General features: G+C 32.4%; 2 protein-coding genes across 2 annotated transcripts in view; one reads left to right on the forward strand and one right to left on the reverse strand.

Annotated features, from left to right (window-relative positions):
* The window catches only part of HELRODRAFT_161158 (hypothetical protein), a gene marked incomplete at both ends in the record, with an annotated part of 5,012 nt that extends 1,366 nt beyond the window's left edge, over positions 1-3,646 (reverse strand). The window contains 4 exons of the mRNA XM_009021111.1: positions 852-965; positions 1,771-1,891; positions 2,279-2,365; positions 3,617-3,646. Of these exons, the coding sequence (XP_009019359.1) occupies positions 852-965; positions 1,771-1,891; positions 2,279-2,365; positions 3,617-3,646 (352 nt within the window). The remainder of the gene's footprint in view (positions 1-851; positions 966-1,770; positions 1,892-2,278; positions 2,366-3,616) is intronic.
* Positions 3,647-12,905: 9,259 nt separating this feature from the next.
* On the forward strand, positions 12,906-13,480 carry HELRODRAFT_161159 (hypothetical protein; the record flags this gene model as incomplete). Its single annotated transcript, XM_009021112.1, has 2 exons — positions 12,906-13,093; positions 13,330-13,480. The coding sequence occupies 2 exons, from the start codon at positions 12,906-12,908 to the stop codon at positions 13,478-13,480; spliced, it is 339 nt and encodes a 112-aa protein (XP_009019360.1).
* Between the last annotated feature and the right edge of the window lie 10,846 nt (positions 13,481-24,326).

The raw sequence follows: 24,326 nt of genomic DNA on the forward strand, positions 1-24,326 counted from the left end.
TGAGCTCGATAGCTCAAAAATTCAATACAGATTTTAACGAAATTTTGTGATTTATTTGTGACTATAAGGTACTTCTAAAATAACAAAAAATATTTATTTATTTTGCGATAGATTTTGAGCTACGCTGATTTGAAATCGGTGAAATTTTCAAAAAATTCATTTTTTTCTAGATTTTTTGTTCAAAATATCCTTTGATTCGAGACAATAACATTTATTTTTTTTGTTATTACATTGTTTCACTGATATGCACAAAAAATTTCATCAAGATATGTTGGCTAGTTCAAGAGATATAGCGTTCTACGTAGGTACAAGTTTTGAAAAAAATCGCTCAAAAATTTGAGGATGCTGTCACAAAAATCTTCATAACTTGAAAAATAATTGAAATTTTTTTATAAAAATTTTATTTTGTCGATGAAATACATTGAGGTACTTACTGTTCAAATTTTAAAAAAATCGGAGATGGTCGGGCGTGGACCATGGTTCAAGTTGACAGAGAATGACCCATATATATGTGTGTGTGTGTGTCTGTGTCTGTGTGTGGTTGTGTATGTGTGTGAGCTAGATAAAAAATAAAATACCATTCAACAGATGCTCTTCTATTTACTGTTTAAATGACAGGTACAACAAACGTTTTAATTTGAAAAAATGCAGAACACGAATACATAAATGTGTTTGTGATAAGCTAGAAAAATATGAATTGACATCTTTAAATATGAGAAGCGGTACAGTTCAATTGATTGGGCATTAGGATATCATTACGTATACAATGATTTGAAAGATGATGACACTGGGATGAAGCTAATGTAATATATGGTGTAGATGAAGCCTTCAGAACTAAGATAACAACTCACTGAAAATGTTGGCAGTTTTATCTTTATTCAGTTCATATTTTTCAATCTTATCTTCTTGTTGTTTCTTTTTGAGTTTTCTTTTGCTGGTATCATTTGTCTTTGTTCTGGATTCATCTGAAGTAGCAAAAAATGTTGAATGATAAACAATATTATTGGTTTATCCCCAATGAAATAACATATTTGAAAAAAGTTTATATACCATTCATTAAAACATCATCAATGTTCGATTCGCATCAACATGAAATAAACTCAGTCAAGGGGGCTTCAACTTCATTGGTAGATTCCATTCAACCAGTCGAGTCCACCACGATGGACCCCACTCAGCTGGTCAAACCACATCAACAATCAACAACAACAAGCCTCATCCATCATAGGTCCTCCTTCCGACATCAATTATACAGCATGAATAAATCCTTCACACATGCAATTTTGATATTATAGGCGTATATGAGACCTGGCTTAATGATGTCTCTTCTTCTCTTCTTTTCATATTCCTAATTACCCATTTCACTACACCAACAGAAGTAACAGAATTGGAGGTGGAGTTGGATGAAAAAAAAATTTTTTAATTTTTTAGTTAAAAGTGACTTATGTGACTCTAATGATACTTTTGAATGGCAAGTTACAAACCTTGATTCTAATAATTACATTTTCTACATCATCTATCGACCCCCTAATTACGACTGCAATACATTTTTTGAGAATTTATCTTCCTCATCAATTAAAAGAAAAGCTTATAATAAATCTATTTATATCTTCGGAGACTTCAAAATTGATTTACTTTCTGATGATCATCTTAATATAAAATTATTATTCCGCAATCTACTGTCAATTTTTAATTTGCTTCATCTCATTTTATCTGACTTCTCTGACTACTTCTCCATCACTTACAAAGTTCAGAGAGGATCTCAAGACCCACCTGATGAAGATTTTTCAACAATGATTAAGAAAGCTAAAATATTGGCAATTGAACTGGAAATATGTGAAGGATTCGATAAAGAGAAATATGGAGAGTTAAAGTTGAAAAATATATTGCTTATCTGTCGTTGTGGACAAATGAAGCAAAGGTTTTCATCAGGTTTCACAACAAATGGTGAAGATTTCAACAGAACGTTCTACCAGAAATAAGATGGACATTTATTGATGGACTATAAACAATGACACAAAAACAGCTGGAATTGTGAAAATTTCATTATTTCCATTGCACTGGTATAAATTTTTTAACTACCTCTTAAAATGAAAAAAAAATTAACGAGTTATTACTATTAAATATCAGCTGAGTGATGAAGACAAAACAACTGATGGTTTGTTTGATTTGAACAAAAAATGATGGCAAATCATGATTCAAATCAAATTCAAATCCAACAATTTGAAGAAATAAATAGAAGATGTGTGCCTGCACTGCAACGACTACAAAGCAGACCAACTTTGGGCCAGCTGCGATAGATACCATCGCTGTTGTCATCGCTCTTGAACCAGACATGCTGCTGAAAATTGGAAACCCTTGATTTTAGCTGTAAATAATTGTTTGAATAATTTTAATTGAACAAAATTATTTAGTTAACATCGCTTATTTGTTAGCCCTCCTTCTTTCTTTGTGTTTTGATAAGTGTCAGAAAACAAATTGTATTTGGATGCATAAATTTTGGTTTTTAGTGCTTTTAAAATTATAAAAAGGATGGGTGAATTTTATAACATAAGCATCAACATTTGGGTTTTCAAAATCAAAAGCAGAACACACACACATATATAATATATATAAAAGTTAAAAGTTTCTCTCTCTCTTTTGCGTTTGCTTCAGAGGTTTCAACGACAAACACACACAGCGTATATGAATACGCATGCAAACTACGCATCATACACATTGCATATGATAGGCGGGGATCTCTTTGTATTCGAACCCAGTCAATGCAATAGCAAGACCAGGCGCCTTTAACCATTGAGCCATCACGCCACTATATTGATATATATAACATTGATATATATAATATATATATATTATATATAATACGTATATATTTCAAATTCAGGTTTTGAGACCTGGATTTGGCTCGATGCAGCTCTTAGTTAGATGGAGGAAATGGGGCTGGTGTGGGCTGCTCTGATGACCAAAACAAAAACCCAGTGTTGATAACATTACCGCCATTTAAATTCGTTGGATTCTCATTCATTCTCACACACGACAATCATTAATTAAAAATGAATCACCAATAAAATTAAAATTTAATTAAATGAATGAAATTAAATTTAAAAAATAAATCAAATTAAAATTGAACCTTCTTTTTCGTCTTTAAAAGTATCAATAAATTTCTTGACTAACGTCATAGACATCTTTATCAACAAGCGCAAACCAAACCTAAGATGGTTAGAAAATTAAAAACACAACACTGCTTATCGAGCGAAAATATAAACATAAATCTGGTCACAAAATGTAAACACACAAAGATTGAATAACGTTTTTAGATAAATGAATAGTATTTTTTTTTATCTATGATTAAAATAGAATTTTAGTATTGGAATTGAACAATTACATATTTTATTAAAATTTTCAATACACTTTTCCAAGGTTCAGAGGTCTAAGGGAAATCAACAACACACAAATAGCATATATAAATACATGCTAAACAACGCAGCACACACGAATCATTTGATAGGCGAGGATATTTTGTCGCATTCGAACCCGATTACTGCTATTGCACATGCACACACTCAGCTACGGGAACGGGCACTTTTAACCACTAGACCATCACGCCGCGGGAACATACTTGAACACCACATTGAGCAGAAAGTGTCATTATGAAACTAGTGGTTGTAATTCATTTACCATTTGGTGATTTTTGCATTAGATATAATTATTGTTTGTATGAATGTATGTGTGTGTGTGTGTGTGTGTGTGTGTGTGTGTGCGTGTATGTTTCATTTATGAGTTCCTATATCTATGATCCCCAGCTATGTTATCGGGTCGGTTTTTGCATTTGTGACATTGCATTTGTGACATTACATCATGCTCTACATTTATAAAAAAAGCCTGCAATGATCATGTGGTTGGCGAGATTGATTTTCAGTCAGCGGCAGAAGTTCGCACGATCATCCCATCGATAGCCACATTGCAGAACGCGAAGGAGAAGCTATTTGTTGTGGCGTCCAAAATTCAGGATTTAGAGTTTGCCTGGCGTATTTTTTAGTTAATATGTAAATGTATGTAAATAATTAAATAAAATGTATTAAATATGTAAATAAAATAATTAAATATATATAAAATTAAATAAATAAATAAATATATATATATATATATATAATTACATACAAACGTATTATCAATTTTAGGTGATCATTCCAATTGTAATTACGAAAATAATGCTCTGGATTTAATCTGAGGTTCAAGAAAAGAAGTTAATGCCTTTACAAGTGAAAATTAAATGCTTATTTAATTTACTGATATTATTTGCGGACCAATCAACCAAACGATGCCGTGGTGTTGAGGAATGTTCTACGGAAATGTGGCTTCCTAATTTCCTTCATACGTGCTAGTTGTGCAATGGAAAGTACACCCACAACATGGGTGAATGTGCTCTGCTGGGTGTTTGTTTCACCTTTAATTCTGAAAGCTACTATCGTTACAACATATTGATGATTACAACATACGTTATAACATATTGATGATGAATAAATTTGTAGCACATACACATACGTCATTGAAAGCAAATTTTACCAGAGCTTGCCGATAAACAAATTTATCAAGCAAAATTCTTAGTTGTTTTCCACAAAATTCCAAATCAGAAGAATAAAGCATACATATTAATTTGGACATCGACACACACACACACATTCATACAAACACATACATACACACACACACAAACACATACATACAAACACATACATACAAACAAACACACACATACATAAACACACAGGACTAAGTAAATTGTGTACAATTGTTAATTACCTCAACGTCCACGGCGTAGACATGTGCGTACGTTCATGGCCGTACAGACAGATACAGAGTGGATTGCATGCGTGCGTGTGTGTTTTGTTTGCTGTGCATGCCTGCGTACAACAGCTCATATGCATAGATGGCTGTATGAATGTAGTAAGCTTCGAGCTAAGATGCTCGACCAACACGCAATGACCATCTTCGAATGGTACTGAAGAAACCTACCTTATTATTTTTGCTCTTGTCCTTTTTTGTTTTTTTTCATTTTTTTAACTTTTCATCCATAGGAGAATTTATGGATTGCATGGATTGGATACATTAAAATATGTGAGGAGGATGACGACGACGACGATGAGATTCGTTGAGTGCATCGTTCGTTTGTAACAGATTAAATCAATTAAGTAACGCAGATCGCCAACACAATAGAGAAGAATATTCGTCATATTGCGATGGACGATTATTTTTATGTTTCGAATCGACGCTCAATCAGTTATAACAAAGGATTATCATTAATTCGTTTACACTCTTGCTTTGTTGATAAACATATTTAAATTGCTTGAATTTAAATTACTTAATTGCAAAATTTTTTAAACACAACAGTCTAAAATGCACAATTGTTGGTTTATTTACTTCGAAACGTCGTCGAAACAATTTGAAGAAAACATGGGACCAGTCGAGAAATAATATAGGTGATTGTTTAAATTTGTTTTTCAAAGTTAAAATCGTTTCAATTGTTTTTAATGAAGCAAGTTTCACGGTTGATTTTTAACAATAAATAAAATGTAAACAGAGTACAAGGAGACAAATAGGACATTATAAAGCACTGGATCTCAGCTTCTCGACATGTTCAATCAACAAGTCAGTTGATTTCGATGTTGTTCGTAGAATAAATTTCTTTCATAAAATAATTTCATGTTCTCGTCTCTACTTGGGTACTTGAAACTTGTACAAATAATATTTTTTCTAATTTTTTTCACTATTTTAATACTTGAGTAGAAGAAAAGCTGGCATTTCTATTTAGCACCATTGTTAACTTACCCTAACTCATCTACCGAAACACCTAAATATGGCGTGCTTCACAGAGCTTATATTTTCAACTGCTGCAAACAATTTTTACGTTATGAAAATAATAATAACAATAATAACAATAATAATAATAATAAAAGTACTTGTGCCACCCTCCTGTTGTGAGCAGTATTTTTATTAAAAGTTTGTAAAAGTCATTGTTTTAACTGAAAAAGCACCAAAAAATAACGGTCGTCAGCCTAATTTTGACCAATTTCGAAAAATTTTGACGGGGTCAAAATTTTTGGCCCCTCGTCAAAAAATTTGGCCATACCATCAAAATTTGAACAATTTAAAAATTTTGCCTCCTCTCCGACAAAGTTGTCTAGATCCGCTACTGCTGTAGTATGCTATAACAACAACCTTGCCTTTGACAATGTTGCGTTGACAGTTAATGAAATAGGTCAACTACCTGATGAATGCTTTTGATGAAAATTTAAATTTAAAAAGAGTCGGGGCAAACAAATTTTATTATTTTCATTAAGTCAAACTGTAAAAACTGAAAAAAAAATAATCGAGAAATAAATAATCACGAATTAATTAAAATTCTTTGAAATAATTGACCAACCTTGAAACTTGGAACTCGTCTGTCACTTTTGAAAAGCTCAATCATTTCCCATCATCATTTTGTTCAGGTGCACGCGCCTGATTGGGCGTATGACCGGAAGAAAGAAATTTAAAAAAATCGAAAAGTGAAATGCGATGCGACAATATAATAAATAGATTTAATATAATGAATGAAAAAATAGAGAACTCGACATTGTAGAATTAGTTATTAGACAATTTTTTGGCACGCAATAAATTTTTAAAATTATAAAGACAAATAAAAGTAGTTTTTTGAAGTAGAACGAACATTTAAAAACAATTTATTGGTATTCAAACAATAAAATATTAGCAGTTAACTGGGGCAACTAGCGAAATCATTCTGTGGAATGGGACAGTGAGTGGTATGATGGTTAATGGCTTGTAAAAAAGTGCTTTCAATATTTATAATGAAAATAAATCAGAGGTGAATGAAGACAATTTAAAAAATGTTTAAATTTTGAAATTTGATGAGTGGTCAAGAAGCTAGCCAAATTTGTGCTAGTGGGGCCAAAATTAGACTTGCGACCTTTCTTGCTATATCACGTCAATCTTTGGTCAAATTTCTACTTGAAATCGTGTTTTCCGTGTAAAAGCTGAGTTTAACTGATTAATAAAAATTTTGCAGCAGAGGTATTGATTGACACGTTCGGCTGAGATTTGACTTAGTTGAACGAGGATAACAAATTAATTTTATAGTTATGTGAATGTTTGTGGCAAGTTGTGGATCAGCTTTTGTTCTTCTATCTAAGAACTTGTTTCTCCAACTGTTGATAAAGTTTGTACTACACATTTTTGAATAAGTCCTTAACAATTTTCTCGACTTTATAAAAATAGTTTGAAAAACCCTAATTTTTCTTAATGAAACTTGTCATTTAGAATGATCATAATTTAAGCACAAATTCATATTCCGAAAACATCAAGACAATGTACTTTGGCAGCAGCAGAAACAAATCAAATACATGGATGTATCAGATGAACGGCGGTGAGCAGAAAGAAGTCAATCATTATAAACTTGTATAAAACGTTAGTTTGCTCTCATCTCGATTACTATTCACAGGTTTGGAGTTCAGATCTACAACAGGACAAAGACATTCTTGATCGGGTACAGAGTAGAGCAACAAAGATGATCGAAGGAGTTGGAAACTAGAATATAGCGATAGACTGAAAGAATACGGATTAACAACACTAGAAAGGAAAAGATGCAGAGATCAGATTCAGACATATAAGTTAATAACTGGAAAAGAAGAAATACCGTTCACCAGGTTCATTCAATTAGAAAAAGGAAAAGATTAAGAGGTTATAAATACAAGCTCTTCAAGAAAACAGAAAATCCAATAAAGCAAAGATTCTTCAGCAGCGGGGTGGTAAACGCCTGGAACGAGCTGAGCGATGAAATTGTCTCAGTGGATTCAACCAACAATTTTAAAATCAAACTAAGAGAGCTAGGATACTAGGACATTCATTTTGTAGTGGTTATCTTGCTTAATAGTTTTAACAAGTAAGTCTAATTCAACGTTTATTTGTTGATTGTTTTTTTTGGTAGAACCAGTGTAGTTCAGTTACACTTTTCCACTTTTGACACGTCTGTAAATTCATTTTTAGCTTTCTTAGTAGTTGAATAAATACACTTAGTTCAGGCAATAAATCTTACAAGTTAAAAATGTCACCAGTTACAAATGTTACAAATTACAATTGTTACAGTATAATTGTTAGTACCATTGTTCTTACATATAACAATTGTTACAAGTTACACTTGGTTAAGCGATATATTTAGCAAAATGTTTTGCCTCAACCTCAGCGCGACAAACACATCCTGGCAAATATTTTAAGTTTTGATTGTGCATATGAAAGTGATTTGTTATCAAGAAATAAATCAAAATTTAGTAGACGCTCACATTTACTTTACACACACAAACGGTTACATCTCTTAAAATTGTCATTATTATTCTCGTATTCATCGCTAATGATTTCGTCTTCCACCACCATCACGACCGCAATCACTAACATCACCATCCTCACTTTCCATCACTTGATATACATAATTGTATCGAACAAAAATACGTTTGTCACCTCACTGCAAGTCGGAAGTGCATACATGATGTCATCTTGGACAGATTGTTTTTGGAAATGATGGATATAAAATGAAACACATGAAACACAAACAACTACCTCACACCTACGTTCTTAACAAGCGCATATTTCACATAGGCCTATAAAAATTTTCATATTTCCAGTGCATGTTACCTTCTTACACTTGCTACTTCTAACAAAATTTGATACAAGAATATTTTCAATCACGCAAAAAAAATTGTTCAAAATTTATTTTAGAAATTTTGTATATTTTAAAATATACAATTATTATCTTATCACATTAAATCATTTGTAGCAAAAAGAGTTTGATTAAATAAATTCAATAACATGTAGCACTTGATGTCCTACACACAAACACATACGTACATTTCTCGTACCTGAAATAATATTATTAAGATGACTAACATCATTTTAGGTTCTCACGGGGTTTTTAAAAATTAACGTTGCATGTTTGCATTTTATTTATAAATAAAAGATTGTCAGGTTCCACAGTCAAGCATGTTACAAATTGCAGGGAGGTTATCGGAAATGTTTCGTTGTGGTGGCTTGGAATTTTAGAATTTCGGAGAAAGTTTAAAATGGAGCAGCTACGTTAATATGTATCCATTGTGGAAGGGGGCTGCAGTCTCGAAGCCACCCTCTGACCCCATTTCTGACGAGTGGAGAAGAAGTCTTGAACTAGTAAAAGATCAGAAAATGTGCGAATATATTAAATATGAATTGAATTAAAAAAATATAAGAAAAATGCCTGAATGAAAGTTAGAAGTTGTAAATATTGTCATCTTCAGGAAAATTACGTATGCACGTGTCTAATTTTTCTTGTATTAACAAGTCAACTTATAAAACAATTTAGGCACAGGATGAAATGTTTCAAATGTTCTGACAGAAATTTTTCCGCAATATAGAAAAGTTAATAAGTTCTATGTTCTTTTCAACTAATCTCAAACTTGATTTTTTTTTAAATTAGATACTTAATTTGTAAAAATAATATGTTTAAATAGTTTTAGAAATTTTACTTGATTCATGAATGATGTCGGTGCATAATGAAACGAGTAGGGAGCAAAATTAGCATAACTAGTGACTTAACATAACTAGCAATGTAAAAACCTCCTTTCGAAGTGCTTGCGCTGGTTTGTTTTGAGTTTGCATAGTGAAATCTGAATAATTGACGCCGCTAGGGACAGAACCCGTCATCGGCTGCAATTGCAATCTTTACCCGAGCTATGGATTTGCTCATATAAACAAGCACAAATAAGTCTCAAAGATAGACAAAAACCAATCGCACAAATCTGCCAACGACAAAATTATTTCTTACAACACACACATCTCACTCAAGTGATAAGTATGCATTCTCAAGTCTACGCACACATACGTTTGTGTATGGACACACACACACACCACACACACACACACACACACACACACACACACACACACACACTTGCACACGCAATCTTTTTACAAATCTGAAAAATACTTATAGATGGGACACAAGCAGGTAACCCTCATATTTACAATCGCAATCACACAAGCGTTAGTGGAACAAAAATGAAATACACGTGTACACCAAGCAGTATGGATAAATTTTGAACATCCATACTGTTTGGTGTATGAACATCCACACTGTTTGGTGTACACGTGTGTTTCATTAGAGTTCCACTGGCAATTGTGTGATTGCGATTGTAAACATGAGAGTTACCTGTTTGTGTTGACGAGGAACACAACTGTTTTGCCATTTTGACAACAATTTTTTTATACCATTAAATGATCACTTTGCAGCGTATCGGTGAATTTAATGCACTATTCGAATTTAGCACGCAGAGGTTCCTAAACGTTCATAGGACTCAAAATGGAAATGACCTTTAAGCTAAAATAATAGATACAATAAAATAATCAAAGAAAACATGTAGGACCGAAAGGCAATCACGGTGTCTCCATTCAAATGTTTCGCGTACAGGAATGTATGCTAGGGACAAACGACAAACACATCCCACATAATTAACTACGCATGTGCATCGTGTATATGTATGTATGTATGTATGAAGTGTGGTGTATGCATGCCAGATATGATGTTGACACACTCTTGTAAATTGTTTGTACATCTCCAATATACACACGTACACACACGCTCACAAACAAATGTATACACCTTCATGCAAACAAATAAACAGGCATGTACAATACATTGTACACATATGCACATATACATGCAAACAGAAACATGCATGCATCACAAAAACATAAATAGACACACACACACATGTGCAGAAACAGACGTACACACAAGCACACACGGTATAGATTTCATAACAAGTGCATTCGGAGCGGATCAATAAACAAGACAAGCGTATGATGCATGCATACAAATTCTATCTCTTCCATTGGCTCTCCTACGAATTTATTCTTTTAAAAGGCATTATTTAGGAACAGTTTGATGGAATGTGTGTTAATTGAATGTTTGGTTCATTTTCGATTACGACATCCAATTCCAAACTACAATTATTTCAGTTATTTTAATTATTCTCCGCTTAAAATTGGTTTATTAAAACATATTTGAGATTAATTGCATCAGTGTATGCAATTTCTACAATGAAGCTGGAAATTTTTCCAATCATTCAGTTAATGACCTTCTTTGATCTTTCACAAATGTTTTGGAGCATTTCATTCTCAATTTCCAGTCTTGTTGTTATTTCTACGGTTTTTAGGACAAACTCGGAAGAGCCTGGGTCACTTGCCAACAGATCCGATAAACAAGGAGATGATGGAGATTAACGGTACAAGAGGCATATGATCTATACACACATTTTGACGTTAAAAACTAAGTTCACCTCTCTAAACTTTGGCATTCAAGAAGATTTTTGCCTCCTGGCTTTGTAAACTTTCCTTCCCTCATTTAAGATTCATCTAGGGACTTCTATACCCGTATTATTTTTGGAAAATTAAGCTTTCATTGAAAAATTATTAAAAATAATTTTATCCCCTAATCAAATAAATTTGTTCAATTGAAGTGAAATAAATTTATTCACTTTTATTTAAATTTATTTTTACATAATTTATACATATCACGTCAAAAATGTTGTCAAATTCACATGAAATCTTTAAGTTAGGTTTTTTAGTTGTCATTTATTAATTATAGTTTTAATTATTGTTTATGTATTCCTGTGTTTCTATATTGGGTGTTGATATAAATATTAAAACCTGGAGATGTGGTTTTCGCTGCCTTCTATGTTGGTTCAACTCCACAGTCTCTTCCACATCGTTATGTTCACTAGGTATGTATCAGTTAGAATTACCAACACATAAATATAATGTTACTAAAAGTTGAAAATTGTCGAACCTTTTGTTCATAAAAACTGTTGTTAACAATACTTCAAACATGTGGTCAGTTTTTGAGGTATAAAACAAGAGCACTGCAAACTGTCACTGAGCAGCAGGGGAGGGTTTTGTGTGGCTGGATTAACGTGGGCTTAAAATTTTCTCCCTCTAAGAAGAAAAAAATAATTACAGAGACAGCATAAGAATATTGGAAAAACAAATTATCGAGCTGAGATTATGTCAGCATGGTGGCGTATGATTTATTCTTTTTGCACTTAATAAGCTGCATTACATTACACGCGGAGCTAAAAGAAATAGATGGTGAGGCAAAGTATATTCGCACGCATAAGGACGCGCGTTTTTATCACATAAGATGTTTATCATTTCATCCAACTAGAACACTAAATTTGCCTATCGTAAAATTCACAAAAAATAAACACTGTTAGATAACTTTCGATGTTACTTTTCCATTTAAATTTTTATAAAATATGCTCACTTTTCCACATTAAACTTTAGCTTGAATTTGTAGGTTATTCTATTGCATTCTAAATAACGATTTTTTTATTTGCTTAGATTAAATTTTAAGTTTATATTAGATCTATTAGATTGATCTAAACTGTTAATTATGATATTATTTTTTGGAAACTTTAAGCTGTTAATTTAGCAGAAAATATTATATTTTAAACATTTTCAGTTCTCGCGCACTTATTATATTGAAAATTAATTTATATATACGACTATAATTTTTTCCAGAAAATTACCAGGGTATCAACATCACCTTCATCCTCATCGTTGCCGGTGCCAACCAACTCCATGGATTAGATTCATTCAGAATGACAGCAATGAATTGAAGGGCATATTTTTCTCAGCAACTAATCATCCATCACGACCATCTCATTGCCTGCAGATCAACACTTGGTGGACAATCCAAATAACCAATAGCAACTTGGGTAGACTTGGGTAGCAATTGCGTCATCATTATATTCACTCAAGTGTAATTAATCAAAACCATCAAATATTCTACGAAATTAATCAACAAACAAGCAAACCAACAAACAAAAATGAACGCCATCGTGAACATGGCAAGATCCCAACCTGGAGTGAGTTGTGAGGCCACGGAAGACATGGAAAAGTTTGAGAAGGAAGGAGAAGCAGTTGAAGGAGGTAAGTTGGGAAGAGTTAACGGAGGAATGAGTGTTGGTGGAGGGGAAGAACTAACCGTTCAAAATGTTACCAGGAGACTTAACAAGTTGGTCATTTATCATATTGTTTACCGCTTTTATTTTCTATTATTTACTTTTGGTGATAACGATTTTATCATAATACTTTCTACGTGTTGGTTAAATTGCAATGGTATCATAAATATACTGCTCAACTAAATAAATACTCACTTGTAAAATTTCCAGTACCCTTATAAATAATTATATTATAAAGTTATAATTGACCTCATCTGATGCAATCCTGACCCCCCTTACCCACAAACAGGTTGGCAGCTACCGGGGTGTCTGTCACACCGACCACCAAAAAAGTCAACACCAGATCATTATTCCTGCTCAGTGAAGACAACACGATAAGGAAGTGGGCTCAGATGACCATTGAGTGGGGATATCCTTTTTTTCCTCATTCAGTTTTTTAATAATAATAATAATAATAAAATATATAATTGGAAACAAAATAATATTTTTAAGAATGCTCAAGAACATAAAGCAATAATAATAATAACAATAATAATATTATTATTAATTATAATAGCGCTAATTTTACTTTCAAATTCCTCCTTTGTTAGCACCTTTTCACTTGCTTGTAATGACTGAGAAGGTTCTAACATTATTTTTCACATAATTTATCAAAAACGGCGCAAATAGCGCTATATAGATTTCAGCCAACTGACCACCTATTTGAATGCAGTTTTGTTCCTCTCACGGTTGCGCAGCACAGCACATCACTGCTATGGATGGACCAAATAAAAACTTTTAATATAAATTTTTTTTACAAAATTAATCGATTTAGACTAAATTATAAATCAGTTAACCAGATCAGTTATGGCTTCTTATAAAACTACTTTAAGCGACAACGAATTTGGTCGAATCATTTAAGCCTGAATAAAATCATAAATGAGTGGATATGACCAATTTTAAATTTTAAATATTATGATTTCAAAAGCGTCTCTTGGTTTAATTTTTGAGTTTTTGATGCTATCGTGAGGAACGAAAAACTCGCCTCGAAAATTTCGAACTGTTGTGCTCGGTGGCTTCTGACCTGGTCATAGCATGTTCCAGTTCATCTGAGGTCATCGTGTGACTGACCGATCCAAATTCTCAATCGTGCAATAAAGTCATAAACAATAATCAATGTATTCCACAATAAAAGTTGATCCAGTTTTATTTCAAATATCAAAAAATCGGTAGGAAAATTATTGAAAAAAAGATAATTTCGCTGCAACTGATTTTAATTTATGGCATATTTTTCATTGTTTATCCAGATTTTGAAATGAAGATTACTCGTTTTATAAAAAAAAATTTTAAAATTATTTCTTTTAGAAAGATCGGTATCACATTGTCGTAAACTGTTAATGACAATCTAATAATAACAAATTAAATTTGATGACCAGCTATTTCCTTAACCTGTCTTCATTATTGTTGTCATTTCGAACCTAATTGTCATCGTCACCATCGTCATAATTACCATTCATCCTCCCCATCATCATCATCATCATCGCCATCATCATTACCATCATCAATATTTTTGTGGCCGTATGACGCCAACACGCCCTTCGAGTACATGGTACTGCTAACCATCATCGCCAACTGTATCGTCCTGGCCTTGGAGGAACATCTGCCTGAAAATGACAAGACACCGCTCAGCATCGAACTGGTTAGTGATACGATGACGGATGTTGGGATGATGGTTAGTCGTAAGTTGGCGTTGTTCAGACATGTTGTAGTGTTGTCGTTGTTGGTGGCATTGGATGTTATCAATACATAACTTGCCGTAGGAATCTCTTTTTGTCTACGTTTTTTCATTTTTGATGTCTTGCTGTTTTTTGACTTTTTGTTTCCTTGGAACAACAAAGTTGTTGTTTTGCTTTTAAAATTGTGGAATTGAAATGTGCAAGAACTACAAAAACAATGACAAACCGGGAAATTTCCGTGACTGAGAAATTTCTAAATATAAAATGATGACGAATAACATCTACAAGTATTGCCAACAACATCAGCAGCAAATTTAACCAGAAGCTCAATGGAAAATACGACACGAATTCGAAAGAATAAACCAGTTATAATAATTTTGAAAAAGAACGAGATGACAATACGACGATGAGGATGATGACGACCACGAAAATGACTTTGCAGGCAAGTAAACATCCAAGCAAAGATGAAGAAGAGAAGGAGAAGAGGATGGCATTGAAATAATGATGCAAACACGACCTAGGTTAATTAGATGTTGATGATGTAGCAACTCATGCCACAATGGTGATGCTCTCGTCTCCGTCATCATCATCTCGTCTCCGTCATCATCATCTCGTCTGCATCATCATATTGTAATGGAAATAATGAGATAATAATGATTATGTTGTCGTTCTACGTAGATTTTGTTACAATTATATATTAAATGTCTTCACTATCGATAATGAAGTGTACGCACAATAATAAAATGAGGATATTTTGGAAAAAAAATTATGATTAAAGCTAACAATGTTTCCAAAGATACGTGAAAAAGCAATACTTACAAAAAATTTATTATTTGACTCATTCTTCAAAAAAGTTTAATACTCGTATCATGGTTTTAAACCTATTTTTATACTGAAAGTATAAAAAGCTCCTTGTAAACATTGTTCTTCAAACAATCATTGAAAATCTATTCGTTTTTTTTATAAGAAAATAAATATAATTAACAAATCATAATGTTAATTATGTTTGTATCAAACTAGTTGTGTTATGAAAATAGCCTACAGAAATTTTTGCGATATCAAAAGAATGTAATTTCAAAAACAATTGACACAAAATTGTGTCCAGTTAGTCATACGAGAAATTTCAGAAAAATAATTTATTATTTTTGCACAAAATTCAATTTCAGGTCAGTGGTTAATTATTAAAATTTTTGCAAATGGTCGGATTGATTTTCAACGTCAGCTGATTGCCGAAGCAAAAAGTACCTATTAAAAAACAGGCATAAATCAATGCTTCGGAGTTTTACACTTCAATAACAAGCGCAAACAAAACATTTTCAAACAGTCTCCACCTGTAATCTCTGTTGAAAAGATAAATTGAAATGTGAAAAAATTAAAAAAAATTGTTGACCAGGGTTGCTGATATACCTGATGAAGAATTTTGTAATAATATAATAACATTAAATAAAATACTAAGTTAATAGTGTGGTCTCAATCTTGTCTGCAGAGCATAAATTTGAAATCATTTGATCTCATTTGATTTTAGGACATTTTAGTGGCAGTGTTTTTATAACTAACAATTTGTGCAGATCGTAGTGATAATTGTTAAATTTTTCTGGACTTGTAAAAGACAATTCAATGATAATTTTTTAAATAAACTCCAGTAATTGAATATTGAAACGTAAGGAATTATTTCTTAACTAAATTTTTTCAATTAAAAAATTCTTTAAAATTTAGAAACGTACTGGTTCGTTATCGTTTTGCTATGCCTCAACTTGACTGATGTCAAGAACGATGAACATGAACAGATGAAACAATGTGCATATAATGAATTATCCCAACATGTTGTTCACAATGTAACATTCTGATGGTTAAACTCTGCCATCCACAATCACCAAACATCCCACACCATACACCAAACAAGAAACAATATCAACGCTTCACTCAGACATGCACACGCACAAAAAATTATGACACAAATTGAATAAAATCATAAATAACAATGAATAACGATTTTTACAAATCAATATGTATGAACTTTTGTTTGTTCAATAAATCAAACAGAGAACATATTAACAATGGAATAGATTCTGAAGAACAAACGAAGTTTGGTAAAGCATGGGACAATAAAATAAAAGTGAAAAATTTGGTTGTTTTCGCGTTCGCCATCATGTTTATTAGTTTTCCAACTCTTTTACGTTGGGAACCTCTTCATTTCTAGCAAATAAAAAAAAGCGCTTCAATCAAGCTCACAGTTCATAGGTGGGTTCAATGTTAGGTGTCGAGAGTTATTAATCACATATGAATTTTTTGACAACATCCAGTCTATTTGATTTATTTCGCATTGATTCATGTGTTTTTTTATTTCAATAAACGTGTTTCAGCATCACAAAACGAAAGTACTGGAAAATCGTTCAGATTCATGGAGAGTAATTTTTGTCAACACTGCTTTCTGTCAACACTCTGACAGTTTATTACGTGATTTTCCTTTCTTGTCCGTACATTTTACAATTTTTACACGTCTTTTCAAAAAACGTCGTTCTCCCAAGACGCTGTTCGTGTTTTCATGTTTTTAGTCGATTCAAAATGTTCCTTCGCTTGTATAGTTATTCATTTATTTATTTTTATTTATTTTGAAAACGGTTTCAGTGACAATTGCAAAACAAATTTGAATCCAGTTAAATATGCTGTCGTTCCTTTTAATTCGTGCAGATTCTGAATGCTTGCTATTGCCACTTCTGCTTGACACACTCGACTCGCTGAACGAGTTAATTTACGACAGGACGCGCTATTTGCGTCTGCCAATATAATACATTTCTTGTGTTTAATTTATGACCGCTTATTGCATTTTTAAATATCTTAATAAGAAGTAATAATGCACTTGTGTCAAAAGCGGTTACTACACGCATCTCTAGAGGCGGAGGGGTACTTGGTTGTTTGTTTTCGTTTGTTCGGTAGTGCTGTTTGGCGTGCGTAATATTTGAATTCATTTAACAATTCGTTAGCAGAATTAAAAACCTTTTTATTTCAAGTGTTAGAAAAACTTTCCCAACAGGAAAAAACTGAAATCTATTTTCTGGGCATCTTCTGCATCGAGGCCATGTTCAAGATAGTAGCCCTGGGCTTCGTGCTGCACAAGGGTGCCTACCTGAGGAACGCGTGGAACATGATGGACTTCATTGTTGTGGTCACCGGGTTTGTCGCCTCTGTTCATATTTCTTGCTGTTGTTGTTGTTTGGAAAGATTGTATAGTTGTCCGTGTTTTGTTCATCTTATTGTATCAAATGTTGTTCTTTTTACTTGCTGTTAATTGTTGCAAAAGCTCCTATTTTTTGTTGCGACTATTTTTAAGGTTCTCGTTTGCTAGATGGATCTGATTTATCATGCATTATTATGCTGATTAATATCATTCTTTAATTTTGGTTACATCTGATGTTATAATTGATTCTTATTAATTTTTAATATTCAACGATAATTCATTAGTTTATAATTTATTCACCAGTCCCTTAACTTCATTCAGCTGAGCATCATCATCGCTTAAAACACTTTAAATTGATTGCAATTACACTCCTCACACGATGGCAGCACACAGGAATGCTATAAAAGCGCAACTTAACCAACCCTCACATGAACAAGCTGATAGGCAGACAGACAGACAGACAGACAGACAAACAGACAGACAGAGAGACAGACAGACAGACAAAACTAATGCAAACAATGCACATCTGTTTGAACATGATCATATAAATCGCATAATAGATTTTTCAATTCCATATCATTGATGCACACCTTCAACAAATCATTTATCATGGCGACGGTTCGGCGCACTGACAGACAAACATTTACAGACAAACAAACAGATGAGAGTAGACACGTGCAAGAGATTTAAAAGCGTCTGCAGTCATATAAACAACGAAAAATTGAAACATTCACAATTCCATAAAAAATAACGCATTTAAATAATCACGACACCACAACAGCATATAAGCAACAACGACATAAAAACCCCATAAAGACAGCAAGGTACATACAAATGCACATCACGTCACGCACGGTGCAATAATATTGTCATCGTTTAACGATTATTAATGTAGAGTCTAGAGTCATGAAAGTTATACTGAGAGAACAATAACAATTGCCATTAACACCAACACGAACAACAACCACATTTGTTTCCACATCAACAACATCAATAGCTATAACTACACGCCAACAACATATTTTAGCGGGCGACGAAGAACCAATCAAATCAAACTATAAATATCCCTCCATTGTCCTGCCCAGACATTTGCAACATTACAAATATGATGTATCAAAATTTTTCTCACAAGTACAAATTTGTTTCACATCACAACCTCTCCAGCACACCAACATCCAACCTTCCAACAACACCACGTACCAGGTTTTTATCGTTGTTTATCGAGCATTTTGATCAACCGGCGTTGAGGGCAGTCCGTGTTATGAGGCCCTTTAAACTTATAACTGGTTTCGAAAGTGAGGAATCATAGAGATAAAGAGCTAAAACCAAATTTTAAATTAATTTTCAAATTAAAAAATTAAAAGTTTAATTAATTAATTAATTAATTAATTAATTGCAAGTTTATTATTCAATCTAAATGTTGTCAGTAACGCGGTCTGTAGTTATTTCAGCTGTTGTCCTTATTTAATATTTGCTCTAAGGCTGTTTGTCGTTAATTAGCTTCATCGTATCATTCAAGCTATTATTATCGTCTGTCAAAATGTAAAAATTATTATTATTATTAATTTTGGAATTAATCATCATAGTTTCTTTCGTTCCGACAATCATTTGAAAGTTCCAACGTTAACTATCAACAGTTATAATTATTATTATTATCTCTATAATCGATGTAATATTTTTAAGTTTTTCTTAGTAATTTTGATTTCAAAATATTCTATGGTTTTGTTTTTAAACTGGTATTATTTAGTAAATTTTCACATACAACGATCATTCGGATATCTCCGTGAAGTTAAACAAATTCGCCTTTTCTTGTGTGTTTGTTATGCTTTAGTGTTGTAACAGTGTAGTCCGCTCTTCTCGTTCAGTTTTTCATTATATACATATCTATATTTATTTACTCATGTTTGTTACTTTGTTACTGACATATTTTCGTACATTTTCAGCAGAATGCTACTATTAAGAATTAATTCTTCAGAATTTTTTTCTTGTAGCAGAGCAGAAAAATCTCATTTTTCTTTCTCTTGACCTACAAATTTTCAACTGATGATTTCAAATTCTAATTCATCTTATCAATCTGCAATTTAATTTTAAGTTATTCAATCAAGTTCGCCTAAACTTTTACAAACACCTGACATGACAAGTTTATAGATGAGATGTTGCTATGCTTTGATAAAATGGAATGATAAATAAATGAATTGAATGATAAATACCATCGCAAATTGATTAACTTGACTTAGAAATCACTAATTAAGATTTTAGCTATATTTGCACTCATTAAAATTTTCACATTCAAAATTTTAAAATAAGAAAATTCACTATACTAGAAATATTATATCGCAGAAATCAGCTAAACAGATAAACGTTGAAAAAAAAATTCATTGCATCCTATTGCTTTCTAAATGATAATTAATTTTTTATGAACAAAATTGTTTGACCAGAAATTAGTTGATGAGTAGGTAGGAGCTAATTTAAGATAACTGTTGTTATTGAGGTTTAGATTGATCACACAAAGAAAATTTAGACAAAAATTTGAAAAAATCTAGTGGGAGCTGAAGCTTCTAAGACTCTCTTCCTTAACTGGCTTCATGTGAGCTAGAATACAAAAACTAGAATACAAAAGACCTAATAATAAAGGGCTAAGTAATTCTAAAAGACCAAAACCCATTTAATTTCGTTTAGTAATATTGACCTATTCGACCATATTACTACTTCATCAGGTATCATAACGTTAGTGAAAAAAGTTTTATCATAATGTACTAATTGACCTACTTGACGTTAAAACGACCTCATTACAACACTCATTTTTTATCCGTTGGGTTTCTATACATGCTCATTTCGAATGACGATTCAACAGACTCAATCAAATAAATCAATACAACAAATAAATGCTCTGGCGGACAGTTTTTTTTTACGTTGTACGTTATGTAATGATGTGGAACGAAATAATCGAAACGATTCTCAAATTTAGAATGTCTCGACGGATAAATTTTAGATATAAACAAAATGCTGGTTTTCTCATTTGTTTTTTTCATCTCATTTTATTTTATATATTTTATTGACAGGTTGAGGTGTTTTAAAAAATCATCATCAACTAGCGAGTGAAAAAATACATAAATGTTATAGTCTTAGAACATATGAAAGTGGTTTTAAAAAAGCCCGTTTTTTTTTCTTCAACTTGTTTTTTGTTTGTTCCTCACATTTGGTAGCACTGAGCTCTCTTCCTGCTAAGTAGCAACTTGACGTTTGTGCCACTAAATCTGCAATATCCACAACACACGACGTACATATGCATTTGTACGTACATTACTCAAGCACCGCATCATTCGTTCGGTGGTCTGTGAGTCTCGTATGGACATCATTTGTATTTGAACCAAGACAACGAGCAATATAAACAATCGAATATTTAGTCCACACATCAAACCGTATAAACTGAATGGACGACCAATTTTCAACATTTTATCGCCAGCCTTTCGTTCAAAAGTTAATTTCCAAGTTTGTTCTAATTCACTGTTGTTTCTAAGCTGTAGTCTTGTTAAAGTTAGCATCAATTAACCAATTCATGTTATAATTTTTGCAATGGTAAAACAAAATTCAAAACGAGATACTCTTTTTTATGAACACTAACAACATTTCAGCTCATGTAGCCAGCCGACATTTACTTACACCAAATTTACTTAACCTAAATTAATACACAGAACAAACATCAACCACACCAGGTTTATAATCACTTTTAACAAACACCCTCACCTACCAACCAGGTTTATAACGATTTTGGCTAGCGGTGGTAGCGCTTCTAGCTTCAATTTGCGCACACTGAGAGCTGTTCGCGTCTTGAGGCCCTTAAAATTAGTTTCTGGTGTTCCAAGTCGGTGATCCTCATGAACACAATTTTTTAATTATAACCACCATCATTTATTATCACTATTATCATTATTATTACATTTAATTAACTATAATATTATTTTAAGCATAACTGTTAATTATTATTCATATTATGATCCTTAATATTAAAAAATTTATTTAACGAGTTCAACATTGATAGTAGATTTTATTGTAAATTTCTTCATTAGAATTAATTTATTAAGATGAGACCCATTGAATATGTATTCATTGAAAAGTTTTATGATAAGAACAAGTGAATAAAATGATAAACCTCATCACATAAAATTAGATTTTTGTATTCTCCCGTATCTTTACCTTTCGATAGAAAAGTTACATTCACATAATTAGTTTTCATTCCTCCGTAGATTGTTTTTTATTGTCACTAGATGGAATGCTCAACTTTTTTTTATACATCCTAAATTTTTACCGTTTAGAAATAATTGTTCCAGTAACGATATCATACATTATTATAATAATTATAATTATTATATTATTATTACTTCTACAAACTCTGCCAGTTTTGTAGAACTGAGCTGAATTTTTTTCAAAAATTTGTTACTCATGCTACGAGCTGGCTCATTTCCTGAATGATAGAGCAACATTTTGTCCACCCTTATAACCTTCTAGTTAAATTGGATTTGTGAATCTTCTCGAATTCTTCCATTTTGTGTCATGCTTTCTAATGTTTTATTTTAATTTGAAATTTAAACTTTTCTTTGTTCCTATGATATTTATCATAATTTAATAAATATAGAGTTATTTTTAACTTATTCACTTTTAATTTTCATGCACCAGAATGCGCGTGTGATATATGACAACCTGCCCAGAGAAGTACCTTCCAGATATTGTTTTGTCTTTTCTCATCACACATGCACGCATACTACAAACACACACACGCACACGCACACACACAAACACACACTCACACATACACACATTGCATAATTTACATAGTTCTGTAATAATTAAATTTTGTTTACTGCACATAAACATTAAGTGTTTAACATTGCCTGAAAGAAGAGAGTTTAAGATTCAGCGAACATTTAACGTTAATGCTTGATTCAAAAATTTTTAAGTTGAGAAGGTTCATATCATAATTTTGAGAATTATTGATAAAACCCTTATCTCACAAATAATGTATGTAATGTTATTACATACATTCCAATGTCAGATGGCATTTGTAGAGATATACATGAAACTTTCTACGTGACGTGTGGGTATATACAATCCTCATTTGACATGTTTCTTTACACCTATATACTCTAACGTGTACACTGTACAATACATAAAGGCTTGAGCAGAGTAACTGGTTAAATGGATTGAGATACAGTACAGATGAGCTTCTTTAACACCGGCTTTACCCCGAACTTTCAGTTTTTTCATTTGCATGTCAGAAAACCGTTTGTTGCTTTTGTCGCTTTATTGCACCGAGTTTTATTTTTAAAATTTTCAAATATTTTTCGAAACTTGCCTGCTTGTGCATGATTTTTATTAGTTTTTTTTTATAGTGTATTCACATTTATCTATATTAATCAGATATTAATTACTCCATAATTGTGATAAATATTCAAATATAAATATTCAAATAACTTTTTAAAAAATTTTCACGCCTTCTTCCACTGCGGATTACTCTCAAAAACTTGCTTTGTTAACTCTTTTCTTCTCAACGAACATCAACAAAATCAAAAAAATTCTTACAACAACGACAATTTTATAACAACAACGAACACAATTACGGAAATCTCATTTTTCTTCACATCTGAAAATGTAACGTAACAACACCTAACTAAATCACTACCAACAACTACTGCTACATCCATAACAACAACGACGACGACGACAACAAATTTGTCTGCTGCCACAAAATGGAAAGGTCTACAAGTGGTGTTGAAGTCAATCCTGAAGGCCATGGCTCCCCTCCTTCAAATTGCACTCCTTGTCTTGTTTGCCATCGTCATCTTCGCCATCATCGGCTTAGAATTTATGGCTGGTGCCTTTCATAGTGCCTGCCATAACTCAATGGGTAGGTGGTGACAATAATCCCGATGTAACTTTCACGACGATCGTGAGCATGCAAATAATAACATTGATTCAAGAATGATGATTTGTACGAATTTAGAATGGTTGAAAGTATTATTTCTAGATATCTAACAATTTCTAAAACAAAAATGCACATTAACAGGGGAGATAGATCTTGCCGGGGAGGAAGAAATTACGCCTTGTTCTGAACCTGGAAAAACGTTTGGCTCAGGTGAGGGGAGAATGAAGTTGATAAGTCACTTTTTATTTTGTTAAGACAGTTTGATAAACAAAAAAATGTACCAGTTACAAATTGCGGACAACATAAATTTTTTTTATATAATAAATGACATTTAAACAATCTACCCCTCATTCGAAGGTTTTGAATGTCCGAACAACAGTGGTACAGTGTGCAGGACTTACTGGGAGGGTCCTAAGCATGGTTGGTTTGTTGCGATTGGCTACTTTTTTCATAGCTGGATTAACTTCCAA

The sequence above is a fragment of the Helobdella robusta genome, assembly GCF_000326865.2.
Source record: "Helobdella robusta unplaced genomic scaffold HELROscaffold_3, whole genome shotgun sequence".
NCBI lineage: Eukaryota > Metazoa > Annelida > Clitellata > Rhynchobdellida > Glossiphoniidae > Helobdella > Helobdella robusta.